This window comes from Dermacentor albipictus, chromosome 1 (genome assembly GCF_038994185.2).
Source record: "Dermacentor albipictus isolate Rhodes 1998 colony chromosome 1, USDA_Dalb.pri_finalv2, whole genome shotgun sequence".
NCBI lineage: Eukaryota > Metazoa > Arthropoda > Arachnida > Ixodida > Ixodidae > Dermacentor > Dermacentor albipictus.
The window spans coordinates 46,494,757-46,514,460 of NC_091821.1; the positions used below are offsets into that span (position 1 = coordinate 46,494,757).

Here is a 19,704-nt window from a genome sequence, read left to right on the forward strand (position 1 = left end):
CTACACGGTCTTTTTTCACCCAGCGCGCACGTAATGACGTACCACAGATATTGCGCTCAAACTCGTGTGCAAAAATATTTTAATGACTCGAAAGGAAAAGTAGTGAATAAAGTACAAAAAAAAAGAGCATTCCTCTGCTCAACAAAAATTTTGCTCTTGTGTTCACTTCCTCTGGGCAATTTCAAAACACCTTTTTGTCCTTGGTGATGCAGAAGAAGGGCCGACATTTGGTGCAAAAGAACTTTGTTTTCATGTCGCAGCCCTGTAGTCTGCAACGGGCAGCGTTTGCAGTGTCTGCCGGCATGGAGCAGTAGGTAGTGCTCTTTTCTTGGGGTTCTCAAGAAGACAGTCGAGTCTGCCTTGATGGCGGATGCCACTCAGCTTCGTTCTCACTCTCCGTTTCATCCTGCTTCTTCCCTTGAGCCACGAGAGTCTCAGCAACAGATTGGCGGAACTGCATAGATTTGAGTATTACTTTCCGCTGTTTCTTTAGGGAGCGTATGTCCCGCGTGTACTGCACCCAGGAGTTGCTGAGGTCAATGTCGAAGAGGTGAAAGATGGCTCTGAGTGTCCACTTGTTGACGCATGCTTTTATCCTGTAGTAACTTATCATTCGGTCTGCCTTGTCAGCACCGTTGTACGTTGTATGTGTGTTGTATGTTAACGTTGTACATGCGCACAATATCTGGTCGAGGGACATCGATATGTTTTTTTTTCCTTACGAGACCACCTGGAACAGGTGTCTTGGGGGTCCTAGCCATGGATTAAAAAAAAGAAAAGTTATCAGCTTAATTCATCAGACACGCGAGGCCGGTCCACTAAAGAAAAAGAAGAGACGCGGTTTCGTCCACAAGCCGCTAAATGCCAACAGTACTCGCCTGCTTTTCATAACAAGGCCATCTCAAAAGCGCGGTCAAAATAACCGGGTTGAGTCCTAGCATCCAACGTAATGGACACGCGAAATGAAAGGAAGCGTGAAAAAAAGTAAGTGCGCGAACAATTTAAATTTCGTATTCTGTGCGTATGCTGTATTAACTTTTATATAAAATCAAAGATATGCCCTGAAAGCAGGTAGAAATACTAGAAACAGTGCTTACTTCTCCGGCAGCAGCCGTAAAACGCCGCGCCGCTGAATGCCGCCATTGTGGAACTGTTTCGGGAGGAATTTGAACGATGTATTTTCATTAATGCTGCATAGATGGCGCAAGCAGGTGTCCAATAAGTTGGACAGTGCGGTTTTATGAGGATGAAAGCCTTGTCACAGGAGTGCTGTCTTATTTCTGAATGCCCAATATATTGGGCAAATCCCCATAGCGGGGGTCTCGGGAGGATATAGAAACCCTTTCTCTATGCTACAGGCTTCTAGAACACTGTAACCGAGCTAACCCTGGCCCCTTGCTAACCGATATATGCACAGCGCTGTAGCGGAGAGCAGTTGACGTAACATCTGCGAGTCGCATAGTTTGGCACCTCGGAGCAGCCTCTCATTTGCTTGGTGTTTCTCAATGTGTAAAAGCCCGTCAACGTTACCGGCACGGCAACTCGCCATTTGCTGTTCGCAGGCTGCCGTACAACGGTGGTTTTGCTCGCGAACGGCGAGATTTCTTTGCCATAGAGAGAATGGGACTGGGACCCATTTGTGTGGCAGCCGTACGGCAAAGTGGCCAATCAGCGACCGAGGAGTGGTCACTCAGGCACCGACGGCAGCCTCACCGCTGCTGATCATTCGGCGGTGCCGATATCGTCGCTAGGCCTCCTCTGGTTCACTTCAAAGCTAAAGCTGACGGTGCTTCGGAATGAATCACCGACGCTCACAAGCTGCAATATTTTTGTAGCGTTGTTGTCACTCTTTGCAATAATTATAATAATCGCGACATGCACTTCGAGTCGCCAGTTGTTTACCTCTGCTGGCAGAGCACGCGTGAAGCAGCCTTTATTCAACGCCGCCACTACCACGGTTTTGATAAATTTGCTGCCTCTAACCAGCCCTCTCGCATGCATATCTGCTGGCAGCCGTAGCCACCACCTGCTTGGACTCATAATGGCAAAGCCTTTAGCGAAATTCAAAAAGACAGGGACGTGACAGAGACACAAGACAGCGCTAACTTTCAGCTGACGTTTATTGAAACACAGAGGCAGATATATAGCGAAGCAGGTATAGAAAGATACAAAAAATACAATACAAAAGATAAATCGCACTCTATGCATCCAGCGATCTTTGCTTCTGGCCTCCACTGTGCATGCGACGAACATTGGCTTGCACGTTTTGCTGGGACAATCATGGCAATGTTCAGGAAGGTTCCTGTCCCTTGGTTTTGCCACATTTCACTTGTGTTCTGCTAGGCTTTCATTGAGGCATCTGCCAGTTTGCCCTGTGTATACCCGACCACAAGTTAACGGAATGCGGTAAACCACCCCTTGCGAGCACTCCACTAACTTATTTCTGTGCTTCACTTTACATCCCCTTGATCGTTTAGGAAAAGGGTCCGTCAGCTTACACACCTTTGATAGCTTGTCTTGGGCAGAGAATGTCAACTTCACACTCGCCTTATTGGCAACCCCCTTCAGCTTATGGGAGACACCGTGCGTGTACGGAATCACCGCCGTCTTTTTCCTTTTGGTGGATTGTTCGCAGCAGCTCTTGCACTTCTTCACCAAGCCTTCCACCATGGAAACAAGCACATCTTTGGGATAACCAGCCGCAGAAAGCCGACTCGCTTGCTCGCTCGGGCTGATGGGTGTCATGACAGGACATGATTTTTTTCCTGGCGTTGGTGAAGCGCATGTTCACAATTGCCCGTTTAACAAGCTTCGAGTGGGAGGATGAATACGAAAGGAGTGGTTTGTTATTGTTAGCCCTAGGGTGGTAATACTAGCTTATGTGGGTTTCTGCGAAAATTAACATTAAATCTGAAAATTCCAATTTGTTCTCAGCCGGTAGTTCATGGGTCAAATCAAGTGGCTTAAAACAGTGCCTAAAAAGTCTATGAAGAGTCTAAATTATTCCTTTTACTGCATCAATATGGTGTCTTGTGCATGCTGTGAATACACATTATGGAAAGTGTGAATTGCTCATTAAAAAAAGCAAACCATACTGCGAGATCCTTTAAGCGTAGAAAGAGTAGTCATTTAAACATTGTTGTGATAGAGAAGAAAAAAAAAAATACTTGGTACAGTTACAGGTTCTGCAAGGTGGAAGTTCTTTAACTTCCATTCAGTTTAATTGCATTATGAGTGAGTAGTAGGATGTATGTACACCCTCGCAATTTTTTTAATAACATTGTGTGCGTGTTGACCACACGGTGTCTCAGCAGCCTTCTAGTGGTGAGGGGCACTCCTGAAGCAAACAGCGCAGCATATAGCATTAGAACTGAAAATATGCTTGCTTGTCCGCGCATACTGTCGCTCCTCACCACTGACATGCCATGCAGTCGACGCTCATACATTATTAAAAAATTGCAAGGGTTTGCCCAAATATAGCAAGCACGCAACAATTTTTATTCAAAGTGACGCTCGCAACTGTATACGTACTAGTACAGTTCCATCCACCACAGTGGATAGTGCCTGAAAAAACACTTGTGTACTTAAGTGCATGCTAAAGAGCTTGTCAAAATTAATTTAGAGCGATCCATTACCACGAACTGCGTAGGTTTGGGACAGATATCCAAACAATCATTTAGCCTTGCATTTTAAAGGGGTCCAACCACCCCTTGGGGCTTGGATAGCATGCCACTGCTGTAAACATCTCGGCCAAATTTTGCAGTCGTGTAAGCACCTGCAGTCGTGGAACACCTTTTTCACAAAACACCTTTTCAAACAAAGGCTTTCCCCTCACCTTTTCGAAGCTGCCGTCGTCTGCTATATTTCATCATTTAGAGGTTCCCATAGACAGCTGATATTGGTCAATAGGTGACATCAATCAAGAAGGCTATTGGGATCATTGTGCGTCTTGCTACTGTTACTGTGCATATTTATTGACGCAGTTGACTAAATGGGCTGAAGTAAGCGAAATTGTGTACTTACGGAAGAAGCCAGCTATCGTCTGCTCACACTTGGCCGTGCCCACCCACGTAGGAATGAGACTTTGGCTGCAGTGCGTATGGCAAGGCTGTCATAGCCATCGGGTTTTTGCCGATTTAGATAAGTTTTCAACACTCAGCTTGACTTAAATCACTTGAAATTTAAGCCCAGACCACGCATACGCTACGCCTGCTGCACCTTAGAAGAGCCGCAAGCCAGCACACATTCACTCTTGGCCAGCATTGCTCCAGGCCACACTCCTGGCTACCCGCCGTGGTTGCTCAGTGGCTATGGTGTTGGGCTGCTGAGCATGAGGTCGCGGGATCGAATCCCGGCCACGGCGGCTGCATTTCAATGGGGGCAAAATGTGAAAACACCTGTGTACTTAGATTTAGGTGCACGTTAAAGAACCCCAGGTGGTCGAAATTTCCGGAGCCCTCCACTACGGCGTGCCTCATAATCAGAAAGTGGTTTTGGCACGTAAAACCCCATAATTAATTAATTACACTCCTGGCTAGACACGTTGGCAGACATCGCTTCATATTGTGCTATTAGCAAAGCTTCAAAAATGCACAATTTGGATTTGTCTACTATCCCTGCAGGACAAACCTGATTTGCACCACATAGCACGACCAGACTGAAGTATATGAGCGTAAGCATGCGTGCTAGCCATGACCATAGCAAGCGCACTACGATTAGTGTGACTTACAGCTGCGCGTAGTTGCACCTTCCGCCGAACGTAGATGCCGTGCCTGCTGTAGGGTGCCACCATGAGCCCGCTCGCTCTTGGCATATGTCAAGAACTGCGTGTTCTGCTTGATAGCTGTCGGTGACATGGCTCAGGCACGTGCAACGCGCACTGGCCCAAGTGCCCACACTTTACTAGAACAGGTATGGCTGGTTGTCGGCTTCCCGAGTTGCATACTTTCACGGTGCATCACCTCATGGTCAAAGCTCGTTACGTTGGAAATCCCCTTAGCGCGAGTTCGGAGTGTGGCATCCATTGCACTCGCATGAGTGAGGACAATGTTTCTTTCAAGACTCAGAAATTGTGCGATTGCCATAGATATAAGTGCAAAAAGAAATGTGCTCCTCGTGCCACTTGATAAGAGAAAAGCAGCCGTGTGCAACTTATCAGTACACTGTAGCACAGCAAAGTAATGACCAGCATTACTATAGTAACAGTGATCAAAAGTATGTGCTGCCAACATCACCCATCATTTTACACGGAAAGAATAAATGCAACATTGAAGCCAGCTGACGTAACGTTTTAGGTGCGACTCCGTAACCTGCGCCGCCTCGCTTCTTCGTAACGGAGCATGTTGAGGAGGAATGAGAAAGGTGTTGTGCTTTTAGTATCAATGCTCTTACTTGGTCATTTTCAAAACTTATTTCAGTATTAAATTCCAAGGATGCCCAATACTCGTCCCAAGGCTTAATTTAGGTTTTAAAGATAGGTGGTTCAGGGCCCTCTTAAGAATCGCAAGCAACAATGAGCCTAAGGACTCCATCAAGTGACGGGTAAGCACAGGAGGTAGTCTTCCTTACGCAGCTGCTACACCTAGCTTTTGCTGAAGGTGTGACCATAATCGGAAGGGTCCTTTCCGACAGTAAAAACAATGCCTTGCAAATATACGCAGCACACTCCCAGTAACATAGCATCTGCTTCAGCTTGCTTGTCTCGGACACCAAACTAAAACATAGAGGAAAGCCTACCTGAAAAATGTACAGTGAAACCTCGTCAATTCGGATATCACGGGACTGTAAAAAATGTCAGAATTATCGAGTATCAAGAATACAATAAACAAATGCTTACTTCGTCAACAGGCTTTTATTTGCTGAATGAATTGGCAAATCCTGTTTCTATTTTACACAAACGCAGTGTGGAAGCTGCAATTCTCATCATCTGGCGACTGATTAGCCCTCGCAGTGGTGAAGGCTTTGTGACTTCTTCCGCAGCGCACACACGGGGCTTCTTCATCTGAGACTCACTTTCACTACTACAAATCCAGATTATTTTCTCACCAGTGAGCTGGTCACCAACAGATCGTCCATCCATTGCGATATAGACGATGCTCTTCATCCTCGACAGCTTTGCACAGAGTCAAAATGAAACTACGTATTGTTGTTTGCCGCAACTGTTGTAGCTGTGAAGCACGGCTGCCTCAAAGAATTCATCAGAACTACAAATCCGTTTTGAGTACCGCCTGTATCTGCTTAGTTAAAAGGTACGTTGTTGAGGTGAACGGAAGCGGTGACTGAAGCCACATCAGCCATTTGGGCATGATGGCTTCGCCTAGAGCCTTACAATAAATAGTAAAATTTATTATGTTGGCACCGACAGTGTGCTCTGGCTGCTGACCTTAGAGCGTGTTGGGTACAGCGTCTGCCTTCAGCTTTTTGCTGGTATCGCGCATAATCAACGGCTCAAATTGGTGATCTGAAAATGATCCTTACTAAGCAAAAGACCAAAAATGTCCTGCATGAATTAAACATCATAAGCCCCTAAAACGATTTGTCGCAGACAAACATTAATGAAAAAAAACTCTGCAAGGATATCGGAAATTTTGATCGAATGAGCAGCATTTTTCACAGAATTTTCAAAGCTAAAACATTTTTTTTTTTGCTAAAGTATTATTGCGTGCAAATCAGATTTGTTTCTTGAGTATTCTAACAGTTTAATTGGTGCCGTTTTTCCACGGTTAAACACCCAAGCTTAAAAAGCCCAAATTTTAGTTTTTGGGTCTCTTTTTTTCTTATATGAAAAACGTGCAAAACCTCCACTGGAGTTGTCAAAATATGCGTAACCGTACCCCCAAACTTCAAGTGGACCCACCCCCAAATTTTAATTGGCCCACCCTTAAATTTCAAGCTGGCCCTTCTCCAAATTTCATGTCGGCCCACACCCAAATTTCAAGTTGGCCAACCCCCACATTTAAGTTTGCTTATGCATTAAAGAAAGGGTGCACTACTGCTCAAGGAAGGAAAACTGCGTAGACATGGTGCACAACGAAGGAGTGCACATATATGGTGACATCACGTGGTGTGAGAGCTCAGGAACAAATACCTCAGATACACTGGATTACTTAGAAACTTGCTACTTACTTCACAAAGGTAGGTGCATGGACGGCGGCCCATTGTAGTTTGCGCGACCGATCCAGTGCATCCATATCTTTGCCTGACATCATGCTTGCCAGATGACAGCGTCAAAAGCTTTTTTCCTTCACTGAAGCGATTATGGCAAGCGTACGCAAGCAACTCATGAGGAAAATTAGGAACGGCATCAAGGACGTGCGCTGTTCTTAACGACGCGCTCACTACGGGAGCTGCCGTTAACCCTATAAACCACATACCATGTATACTATGGCACGGATTTATGCATATGCATCGAAAGTGGCACCGGAGAGACTTCTGAAAGCGTGCGCCGTCACATGACGGCAGTAGTCCACTCGGAAAGGGGAGACGCGCGGCCTGTGTGGCAGCAGGAAAGTTCAAAAGATGGTTAATATAAGTTATATTGAGAAATTGTTTGTACATTAGGACACCTGTGGCTATGAGATTAAAAAAAGTTTGAGGCTCTCCACAAGGAAATGAAGAGTGATAGGTAAATTTAATCCTCTGGGATATCTTGGACTAGCATATGAATGCACGTGTGCATATGCCAATTCTTGTTGGAGAATATGGCAGTACTGCTTTAGTTAAACTAAATATGTGTGCGTGACAATGTCTGCCTGGTAATGGCTCCAAAGTTGATTTTTAGCTGCTTCAACAGGTGCTCTGAAGTGGCTTGGACCAATCACATCAATCATCATCAATCAACTTTGCGACTTTCTTACAGGAAGTTTTGCCCTTAAGTCAATGCTTGTGAAATTAGTTCATCATCTCGGCTAAAATACAAAAAAAAAACTCCATGCAATAGCCAACAATATGTATTTGGTTGGGGCTTGTGGAGTGCTCCAGCATATTTTAAAATCTTGGCTGATGTTAGTCGAGACACCCTATATTGCATTGCTCAGTGACATCCCCTTCATCTGTGCTGATGGGCTTAGGCTTAGTATGTCGAACACATCAAGAATGAGCGGCATAGATGGAATGCTTCACACACTCTGCATAGTCACTGTGCTTCTAAACAAGGAATACTTTCGTGAAGGGCCACAATCTTCTATGCTAAATCAACCACAATATGTGAAAGTTGTATTTTTTTTTTGCAAGAGTCAAGTAACTAACTTTATCTGGGTCATTCAGCTTGCTTGATTTCAAGCTAAACACACTTGAGTGATGGTAGCTGCTCGGCTTATTCACTCAGTTAGAAATATAATTCCATTGCACATGCTGAGATGTAGCCTAGCTCAAGATTTTTTGCTGCACAATGTGCACTTGTGTCGTCTATGACTGCACTTGGTGATTAGAGCATTTGTAGCACATCGAAAACAAATGCATTACTATGCTCCTTTCAGGAGTGTGTGCAATAGCTGTGCATTGTCTTCAAAGCACTTCGTCACCATGGACATCATCTTGTCTTTTTCAATGCTGACATAAACATGGAAATTGGCAAACATTATGGTGCGCTGGGGCAGCTTCAGACCACAAATTCATGTAATGACGGTAAAGTGTGCTAGCACAGTCATTGAGAACTGAACTGCAGTGGAGGGGTGAGCAGTGTTGCTCTGCAGTTCTCTCAAGCATTAGCGTGCCTACAGCACGGCCACATGGTCCGATAGCACTTTGATACCTCGCTCTAAAAGACAAGTAAACATGCTTGGATACCAACAGTTATACAACACTATAACTGGAACTGCATGTTTCTGCACTGCAATGGCACCCACTTTAGGTCTAGCAAGGTGATATGAACATTCAATGCTCTGCCTCTTCGTTACTTTATTGATCCTCGGATGTATCATATCCAGCACCGAGGTCAGATTGCCAGCTTGCGATAACTTCCCCGAGGTGGTTTTCATGTTTGGCTTATCGTCTCTAAAACTGGAGCATTAGGTTTTTATTACTTGGTGAACATTTAATAGGAAAATTTCGCTTTACTTTGCAGAGACTTTGCTAAGCAGAATGGAAAAGTAATAGTTACTTGTGCTGCATGGGCCCTTTCAACAGCCTTTGACCTAGCGGCAGTTGAGCTCAATCACAGTTAAAAGGTGTTAAATGGCAGTTCACTTCAACCGAGATCGGCGATCACACTCAAGGCAAGATAGTCACCTTCAGTTATGCTGTGTCACAAATTGATTTGAGAAAAAAAGAAAACATATCGAAAAGCTAACTTCTACATAGCTTAGACCACTTATAATGTAACCACATATAGTGCAGAACCGGCTATAACGTGGCCTTTTCTGACTCCCGTTTACCCTCTCATAGAACTCCATATATATGAATACTGCTTACATTGCAGTTGCCCGAAATGAAATACCGGTTATAATGCAGCTTCCACAGGAAAACCCTACAGACAAGCTACAAGCATGCTTCCCAATGCCATGCGCCGGCCGATGGGAGGGGAGATCGAGGAGGAGATGGATGAGACGCAGAGCAAATGAACAAGGAATGAAGGAAAAAAAAGAGAACGGCAGCATCGCGATGGCTGCCTATGCGACGGAAAAATGTTTGCTCGGCCAGCAGTACACTGCGCACCAAGCGGGGCTAAGTTTTTGTGCGCCCGTCATGATACGCGTCGTTGTGAAGTGCAGATATTGCGCCTGCGACCTTAGCAGTGTTCCGGAGATTTAGTTAGGAGCTTTTAGGTTTTATGTGTGCTTGCGAGCTTTGCTGTTCCTACCAGTACGCGCATATACAAACTTGGCAGGCATTCACATAGTTTCTGTGGCTGATCGCCTAAGTAATCAAACTGCTTCGTACGTGCTGTTGTCTGTTCAGCCCGTGCGCGTGATCGCATGCCTAATCCCTATGTAATCGTCTACGGGTACGAACATATCAAGGGCAAGCTTCTTGTGACAACATGCTGGTCCCCAATGCTCTCACTGGCTTGGCGACCAAATTTGCAGTTTGGTGCAGACTCAACGAAACGCATTGCAGTTACTGTACGGCACTTGGAAGTGGAGAAACCGCCTTGATAACGAAAGCGAGGGCACAGGCAACACTTTAATGGCGGCAACTTGGTCCATGGTCGCTCTGTTGTCAATACAATCGGACAAGACACCGTACTGCATCTGAAATTTCAGTTGCCGTTTGTGGCAGTGCCGTGGGGAATTTCAAATAATCGAGCAGGTCTGAAAAATTGGTCACTAAATTACTTTCCTCTGTGTCGATTTTCAAAAAATTATTGCTTCATCTGCTTCATGCAAAGACCACGGGGAGCTTTCAACGTTCATAAATTTTAATGGATGAAAAACTCCCAGTCGCATGCTTCAATTCTCCGATAAGCACGGCTGCTGGGTCTACATGTTTTGCACATGTGCAGACCTTGACAACTGTTGTTTTGGTTATAGTGCGGATATTCGCGATTCCAGCTTATTGTGCCATAAGCAGTCTATGCCGATAAAAGGCTGTGTGGACGTCGCTTGTTATCAAAATAAAATAATACAAGCAGGCTCAAGATTTCTTTTTTTCTCGCAACACTCATTGGGATTAAGTGTGGTCAGGGGTAAAAAGAGCATGACTGAACTCGAAATATAAGCTATTAAGAGCCACTAGGATTTGGTCAGTTGCATGGCTGTTGGAACTCTTGAATGTAGTGTTCAATGGTAGTGGAAAGTGTCTGTGCAACGCAGGTGCTATAAAATTTGTTGCCTTTGGGCTTTTTTTCCATGTCAACTTCTGTGGGTTAGGGTTACCAAGTGGGAATAAAATTCTTTGTTGTAGCAGGATTTAACTGCATACAAAAGAATGGTGCAGCTGTAAGGTACCGTTTGTGACATCTGGGCCTTGAAGCCTCTGTAATTTCAAGCCGTCATTGTGGCTTGTTGCCTGGTATTTAAACATTATTGTAGTAATCTCAATTCGTGTGCCATAACAACATAGGTTCTTGTTGGTACTTGTGCTATATTTTGTAGAGCTGCCCGTGCTTGCGTGTCTTTCACTGTTAACATTGGCAATAATTTAACTTAAGACATGTATATATTCTCTCAAATAACGGCTTTATTATATTTTTTTTTCCCTGTAACAGTGGACAAGTGGCACTTTGTGTGCCTCAAGTGAATGCCCTCTGGCCATCAATGGATACTTTCAAGAGACGTGCTATAATAAATCTGCCTCATAGAAACTCATTTTTCACTGGTCCGTCATTCCTTGACACCAAAGCTAAGAACTGAAAAATTGACCATTTGAAGCACACCGACAACATTGTCATACATGAGCGCTCGCTAAAAGAAATACTGCTGCACAGTGCATTATTAACTACAGGAGCTGGGCAACTGCTGCGATGTTTTTAATAAGCACGTAGCGACTAAGGTAAGTTCAGTGGCAGTACCACCCAATAATTGTGGCGATGCCAGTGAGAAGTGAATAACAGGAAATATGCATACTGAATTCCTCAGCAGGATGTCATTAGCTGCCTGTAATGCAGCATAATTGTATGTAATTTGGTAACCTTACAGAAATAAAACAATTCAATGTAAACAACAGAAGTCTAAAGTCGCAAATGCAGCCGAATCTCGTATATACAGTTAGCCTAGTTTACACGCATGGCGTGGTACAGTCGAGATACCCCATTTGGATTATACCATTTCTGCTGCATCCTTGTTTCAAAAAAGGAGGAGGTTCTTTGTCTTTGAAATCTATGAAAAAAAGTACTGCAGACTAAACTGAATGCACACTAAGCAGACAAAGCATGCCCCATTTATTGACATGCACATTCATGCTGCCCTGCTCTTCCCCCCTTTTATGTAAGTAACGGATTAAAACCAAGATCACAGTCCACATGATTTGCATTTCACTCCTCATCCCTTTTGTCTTTGTATCACCTGCAAAAAAACAGAGTCCACATGTATTTTACTGAACACTGCATGTATGACGACAAAAAAAGCACTGCTTTCATTACTTCTGCTCTGCTGTCTTGATCCAAACCTTGCATTTCAGATATACCTTCTGCTTTGCAAAAGGCTGTGACTTTGTTGGACAGTTACACGAGTATAAACGATGCTAAGCACAACTGATATGGCTAAGCAATGGCCTTCATCAGTAGTAGCCCCAGTATGTTTGGTAGCAGTGGTTGTTAGGCATGTAAAAACTAGGGTTATCGAACACAGAAGACTTGCTGCTTTCTTCTCCTTGGAAAGGCCTCTTAGGTTGCTGCTTCATTTTCCTTTTCTTAGCTCTCTCTTTTATCCTTCTCTTTTTTAGCGCTTGCTTGCTGAGGGAGTTGGGTGTCTTGACAGGCGCCTTCTTCCGCCGCTTTGCTGAAGGTGCTGCGTCTTCTGAAACTTGCTCGCCATTGCAGTTACCCTCTGATGGCGCCGTATCTGCTGCAGCTGGCACATCAGGCTGGGTCGTCTGTTGGTCATGGCAACCGGCTTGCTCATTGTTTTGTGCTGCCTGGCCATTGCACTCGACTGTCTGTAGCCCCTTCATCTGTTCGCTCTTACGCTTGCGTTTCTTGTTTGCACGCTGTAGTCGTTTTGCATCTGAAACAATGAAAAAGTACAAACTGAAGTATTGAAACAAAATTATCACCTACACCACGTAACAAATGTGAATCAAAGTAAAAAGCACGAGCATATACGTGCAGCCTACAGCGAAAACATCTTGATTCATCGTATAGCAACTAAATGGAAACTTGCAGGGCAATGTCTTTCCATGCAAAACATTTTACATCATGCATGTACTATATACAACGATGTGTCCCACGTAACTTGTGCCAGAGCTTAAAAATATACAAGGCAGACTATTTTTTCTATTTTGCTTAAAATCTCATATCATACTTCACGGGCTTTCTTTCAGGCTTGGAAAAAACTTATACGTAGCATGTATTGAGCAATACAAACCTGGATAGGAAAATTTTCACAATGGTCTAGAATTTTCTTATTGGCACATTTGCTCTGAATATAATATTTGAGAAGTTGATCAATTATTAAGTAATTAAGCAAAATAAAACAAATAGTACGACTTGCTCCAAGCGAGAGCAAACAAGAATACCATGGTTCTGTCCAGCAATGTGGCACTTGCATATTTTTGAATTTTGGCACAAGTTACTTGGGACACAAGTTGACACAGCATGTTTACCTATTATAACATCGCAGACAAAATCATGGAAAGGCACCTACATATATTGCAAGACCAGTAGCAATGGTCAAAGAAAACGTTCCCCTATTGGTACAAAAAGGAACCATGCTTCTGGAGCACGATAAACTGCTTCAAGCACTACTGAACCAGATATTCACGTAAACAAAATAATGGGTGAGCTCCGTGCAAAACTTATCCATCAAAAAAGCTGATGAAACTATCTAGAAAAATATGCATTCGTCTAAAAAACCTAATATTCAGCTGGAAATTCACCTAAAAGTAAGCCCATTTTTGGGAATATAAATGCATGAAATGTTCAACCCTAGATATAACAAAGCAATTCTAAAGTAATTCTAACCTCTCTTTTGCCAATGTCGGTGTGCAACGAATACGTTAAGCTGGTGCAAATATTCAATATTTTTAAAATTAGTAAGTAGAATTTTTGAAGTAATAAGAATGAATTTTAAAACATCTACAATAGACTGCTTGTTTCTGTAAGCAAATTGCAATGCCATTAACATGGCTCACGGCCAACACAATCCAAAGACGAATAATTCACCAGAGAGGCAGTTTGGACAAATTGGTACAGTCGAACCCACTTCTAACGATACCGGTTTTAGCAATATGTCGGTTATCACAATGAAAAGCTGCTGCAGCGTCAACTTTTATATGTTTTCTATGCAGAAATAACCTGCTTATTACAATGTCCCCATGCTGCATTATCGGTTATAACGATAAAGTCTGGCTGCTGGGTGTCCGTGCTGAAAGGTAATGGAATGCGAAATCCTCGAAAAGAAAAAAAAGTGAAATGCGAGCTGCTGCACGATCACCTGCCACCCCGACTGCCGTCGCTCTTCCATCCCTCCGAACGCAAATCAGCTGCGCCCATACTCTGCGCCGCACCCATCCAAAATGCAAATGGACCACCTCAACTGTGCTGACAACAGTGCCGGCACTGCTTCCAGATTGCTCGCTGGGACCTTATTCTGTGCAATCGTGCTAACAAATTAGGTTGCTCGTGCTCATTTTTGCTCGTTGTGTTGAAGTTGTTCCTGGCCATGTAGTTTCTCAGCCTCATTTGACTCGCTGCCGAAACGGAACATGACTGATCATCGACAATGCACGACGTTGCCGGTGAAAAGAAAGCGATCGTGCTCGCATCAGATAGCGACAATGATGGTCATGACGGTAGCGCTGATGCGGTAAGGCAGGCTGCCTCAACACTGTCCCCGTGGGATGTCCTGTAGATGATTCAGTCCACCGGACTTCCCGCTTCACTATGTGGAGCACCTGGATGCCTTGGAGAAAGATGTCGGCAAGCTTTCCATAAAGCAAGCAAAGCTGACGGACATGCGGGTTTCTCGTGCAAGCCAGTGGTAAGTATGTGGCGAGATGCTCGTGGCGATCTTGTCCCAGCGTTTCTTCTGGATTTCTCAAGAAGAGATTCTGCCGCGGCAAGCTTACCGCATTTTTTAAAAGGCGCCTTTAGGGGCCACCAAAGCGATGCCTCGGTGGAGCTCATATGCCACTTGCTGCCTGTGACCCCTGTTTGCAGCTGTTATAGCAGTGCCATTCTTGAACACCGACAGCTGTGGCTAGTTTACAACACGCGATCACAGTGCGCAGGAAGCAGAGTTAAACAGTTCACAAGTACACACAATCGGAAGCCGGATGGAGGAAGGTGGTGGGGTGTACTGGCCTCCCCGCCATTATAGTTTTCTCGGAACAGCTACGCCATCCCCCACTTTAATTTCTTTTTTTTTTTCAGGCAACCTGGTAATAACAATAAAATTTTCGTGGCACTTGAATATTGTTATAAGTGGGTTCGACTGTATTCAATAAGGATGATGAAGTGCGAACTGGACACACAAACAAAGAAGCACGTACACACATGATGCCTGTGTTGTGTGTGTAATATGCCTTTTTATGTCTGTGTTAAGTTCTCGCTTATTCAGTCATCCTTATGACGAGAATCTGACGACTTATGACAACTCACACTCATAGCATACAATGCGTGGGACGCTAATTTTTAGACTTCAAATATGGCACATCACGGCAACGTCGACGGCAAAAATTCGTCTAGAATGTCCTATAGTTGAACAAAAGTTTCACTAAGCATCACGCTCGTACAAGTGTTCGTTAATTTTCATAAGCCATTACAAAGATTGGACTAGTTGTCCTGGTGACAATGGCATTATCGTAGTTGCCACCATGTCCTGCACTCAGCATTAAACACGACTTTGGTGACCGACTCCAACGAGCCGGCGCTGGTTAGGCCTAGCTGGTGGGTACGGCTGGCAGCAAGTTCGTCCTCAAAATGTTTGTACCAGAAGACCCCATCGGCGATCAGTGAGTAATCATGTGCACAGGTTGGACTGACGGCCACGTGCATGGAGTTCGTGTCTGCAAGCGATCAGCTGGCAACTACTTCGAATGCTTTCCAAGTTCATCTGTGCGTTTACTGGATGGAATGGTGCAAGCGCGCATGTGGGCACAGAGCCAATTAAACTTTATACTAATATTACACAGCACGGCCTAAACTGACAGTGCTGCGGAGTCAAGGCCACCTGCGCCGTATCTGTACTTTGCGCCAACCCACACCGCATGTCGGGTTGTACGATGGATGAACGCGCCTCACCTATTCTGAAATTACAAGTAAACATTATTTTAATGGAGCATAACACTGAGAAAAAGTGCATAAACAAATATTCTGCTGTGCCGATGTTATGAAAAACTACCGACATCAATTTTACCATTGCATTTTTTTTTTCATAGAGCCCAAATATTCAGCCATTTTCGTGGCATTATTTATGTTCGAAAAATTGCTCTGTGACTGCGAATGTGTTCATAGTGGTTGCGTTATTGCACAACAGTCCGAATGCACTTCGGGGCTTCACTGAGTAGCTATAAGCCTGCCTAGTTTAAAGGGCCCCAGAAACGCTTCGCACAAATTTTGTAGACAAATAGGGTACAGCTAAAGTTAATCATTTGCACCACAATTTGTATGAAGCGTCTTATATTAAGAGAGCTACGTACAATTACAAGTTACCGTATTTACTAGAACCTAACGCGCACCTTTTTTCCGATAAAATGGGTCCAAAAATTGCATGTGCGTTAGAATCAAGTATGTACAACCCTAAATCTGCGTTACCATATTGCCATCGACATTTGAAAAATCGCTGCTTCGTACACGGTTCTAGCCTAGCTGCCGTAGCTACTTCCATGTGCATACCTCCATGTTATACGTGTAACCAGGCGCTGGTGCAACCTAGTCTACAGCCTGTCTTTCCGTTTTCTGCATTTATTCAATCAGCATGGAAGCGCCGACTGCGAAGACACGCCGAGATCACCATGATGCCACATTTAAAAGGAAAGTTATCATGTGCACAGAGACGAACGGAAATCGGGCCGCATCCCGGGCATTCGGAGTTCCCGAAACTTGCATGCGAGATTGGCGCTAACAGAAGGAGAATATGTTCTGTGATGAGGCAGCAAATCTGGTTCACATGGTGTGGACATGTCCGGCTAAACATGATAGCTCGCGAACTCTAGAATCCTGGGAGGCTTTGCTGCGCAGCCCAGACCCCAACGTCCAGCGGGACATCATCGGTCAAGCCCTTGCTGCTGCTGCGTCTCAAGGCATTCCGGCCGACGGCTAGGGGCGAAGGGAGAGAAGCATTTCTCTTCCGACGTTCATTGAGTGGTGTTTTTAATAAAGTTCTTCCTCCTCCTCCTCGCCAGCAAAGCAACAAGGAAGGGTTTCAGTGGACCAAAGCAAGACTGCTTCGCCGAAATAGAAGAGCTGCTTGCGGTATACGTGCAAGAGCAGCGAGCGGCACAGCGGCCTGTGACGACCGATCTGCTCAAAATACGGGCGATGCAGCTAGCCCTACAAAAGGGCTAATGCGGAGTGACTTCAAAGCAAGCAGGTGCTGGCTATCAAATTTTATGAAAGAAAAGGCTTTTCTCTTCGAAGGCGGACAGTGATAAAAATTGCCCGAAGAATATGAAGAGAAATTGCACAGTTTTCAGCGATACGTTTTGAAGTTGCGCCATAAAAACAGCTACCACTTCGAACAGATTGGAAATGCCAATCAGACGCCGCTCTACTTTGACGTGCCTGCCACCACAACCATTGAAAAGAAGGGGGCGAAGCAAGTGTGCATTTTGTCTTTTGGCCACGAAAAAAACTAGAGTCACTGCAATGCTTTGTTGAACTGCAGATGGGCACAAGCTGCGCCTGTATCTTATCTTCAGAAAGAAGATGCTCCTGAAAGGAATCGTGTTTCCAAGTGGCATGATTGTGCACGCAAATGAAAAAGGTTGTATGACCATGGACTTGATCACTGACTGGTTTGATAACGTCTGGTGGAAGAGACCCGGCAGCAGTCTGGGTCTGCGTGGGACGCTTGTGCTCAAAGTGTTCAGGTTCCACATTGACCAGCGCATCAAGGACAAGCTGGCTGCATGCAACACTGACCTTGTCATGATACCCGGCGGCACGACATCGCAGCGCCAGCCGCTCAATGTTTGTTTGAACAAGCCCGTGAAAGACAGAATTCGAGCGCTCTACACCGAATGGCTTGTCAGTGGCTGCCACGAATTCACACCCACCAATAAAATTAAGCGTGCCTCCCTGCAGGACTTTGCTGGATGGGTGAAAGATGCATGGTGCACAATCCCGTCTGCCATGGTCAACAAGGCCTATAAAAAGTATGGGATTTCGAATGCCATGAATGGCATCGAGGACGCAATGCTTTGGTCTGTTGATAGCGATAAGGAGTTGTCTGATAGCGACGACAAGTGATATCTATTGCCCCACGCGACTCATACTGGCGCAGTGAAAATCTTGGCGGCAAGGTATGCTGCTTCCATTGGTGTTCTTATTTATCGCAACTTTAGTGTATTGGGAATAAATCTGTTTTATCCAAATGAGAGTAAATAGTATTTCTATATGAAAGCACAACGTGCGCGGTATTGTACTTCTTTTTTGGGGGGCGGGGGGGGGGGGATCATGGAAGACGGGCGCTCGTTACAATTGAGGTTTTAATTTTTTAACATTTTTTGGTCACAGAAAACGTGCGCATTACAATCGAGGGCGCATTAGAATCGAGTAAATATGGTACCCTCCTCCACAGCCATGCATTTTCTCCTCAACTCATTCGCTGAGTGATCGGGCCTAAGCTCCACCTTCATTGGTTATGCGTCACGATGGCACGTCATGTCATCTACTTCCGGTTGTCTAAGAGCACGCGCGCAAAGCCTCTCTACTCTCTGCCAGCTGCTTGGCAGTTGACTCCACGCGAGAGCTATCGAAGTAGTGTGCGTTGCGAGCATTCTGTTGCAGCGCCAACATGACTGGTATTCCGGTCACCACAGGCGAGCTGAGCGTTTTGACGGATGGGTGGAGGCATAAACTCAAGCCGATGAAGGAACTTTAGCGTTGACGTACGTGAGCGGCCTGATCGGCATGGAACTGCACGGTCCAGCTACCTGGTGGCACAGAGCTTAACCAGCCAAACAAAGAGCTAATATTGCTCTAACCAAGTGTAAAACATTTTAAACACTTACAAAAACAACGTGTTAATGATTACGCTACTGTGAAAAACTTACGCCAGCAGCACAGAAGAATACATTTCATTACTGCTATGGTGTTTGGTTGAGCTCTGTGCCACCAGGCAGCTGCAACGTGCACACTATTCAAGCTTGTGCTTCTGCTCATCCCGTAAAACGGCATGGTCAAACGGCCAGGCTCAGTCCCCTTGCGCTTGCGTTTACCCGAATACCGGACTCGTGAAACACTATTGTGGTAGTAATCCTCCGCTGCAAAGTGACGGCTGCAAACGTGCAAATCCTGACGCCAATCGGATAGTGACAGTCCGATACGCTTCAGCCACTCCGCTCGTCTGCTGCCTTGCAGAGGGACACAATGTCGCAGCTTGACATATTGCCAGTCACTACGTTTGCAGCCCACAACACAAGAAAGGCGAATCATGGTGCTCGCGAAAAGACTGAAACCGACACTGACCGCAGAGCTCTCGTCAACACGGAGCATGTTGCAACACATGCAGACAACACTTGCTGTGTGCCGGAAGTGCTTAACTGTCGTGAGAAATTGTTCTTGTGCATTCTCTGTCTGTCACTTTCTTTTTGTAGAAACAAATTAACGAACACTCCAACTATTACGAACATTTTTTCACCATAAAGTTGGAAAAATTATCGATGACACGCCCTGGGCAGCCAATCAGATAGCTCACCCTAGTAGCATCATTAGGGCAATCTACGTCAAATGGTTAGGGGTGGCTGAAAATTCAGCCGAGCGGTGTGCTGCAATCGGCAGCGGTGTACATCTTTAAAACCTTATAATAAATTACACACTTTACATGGAGCTTCTAGATGCGTCAATTAATGATCAGAAGAACCTACTCTAATGACTCAGTATGTTTGTACAACATCGTCAAAGTTGTTTCAGGGTCCCTTTAAGGCCTACACCCAGTAAAAGAA

General features: G+C 45.0%; 2 protein-coding genes across 4 annotated transcripts in view; one reads left to right on the forward strand and one right to left on the reverse strand.

Moving 5' to 3' along the window:
* Positions 1 to 11,246, forward strand: part of Nurf-38 (Inorganic pyrophosphatase Nurf-38) — a 77,520-nt gene extending 66,274 nt beyond the window's left edge. For all 3 annotated transcript variants that reach the window (XM_065437052.2, XM_065437070.2, XM_065437061.2), the window contains exon 11: positions 11,147 to 11,246. In XM_065437052.2, coding sequence (XP_065293124.1) covers positions 11,147 to 11,178 — 32 coding nt within the window. In that variant the 3' untranslated portion in view covers positions 11,179 to 11,246. The remainder of the gene's footprint in view (positions 1 to 11,146) is intronic.
* Positions 11,247 to 11,788: 542 nt separating this feature from the next.
* LOC135905918 (zinc finger CCHC domain-containing protein 7-like) overlaps positions 11,789 to 19,704 on the reverse strand; it is a 32,697-nt gene continuing 24,781 nt past the window's right edge. Inside the window, exon 7 of the mRNA XM_065437039.2 lies at positions 11,789 to 12,602. Coding sequence (XP_065293111.1) covers positions 12,157 to 12,602 — 446 coding nt within the window. The 3' untranslated portion in view covers positions 11,789 to 12,156. The remainder of the gene's footprint in view (positions 12,603 to 19,704) is intronic.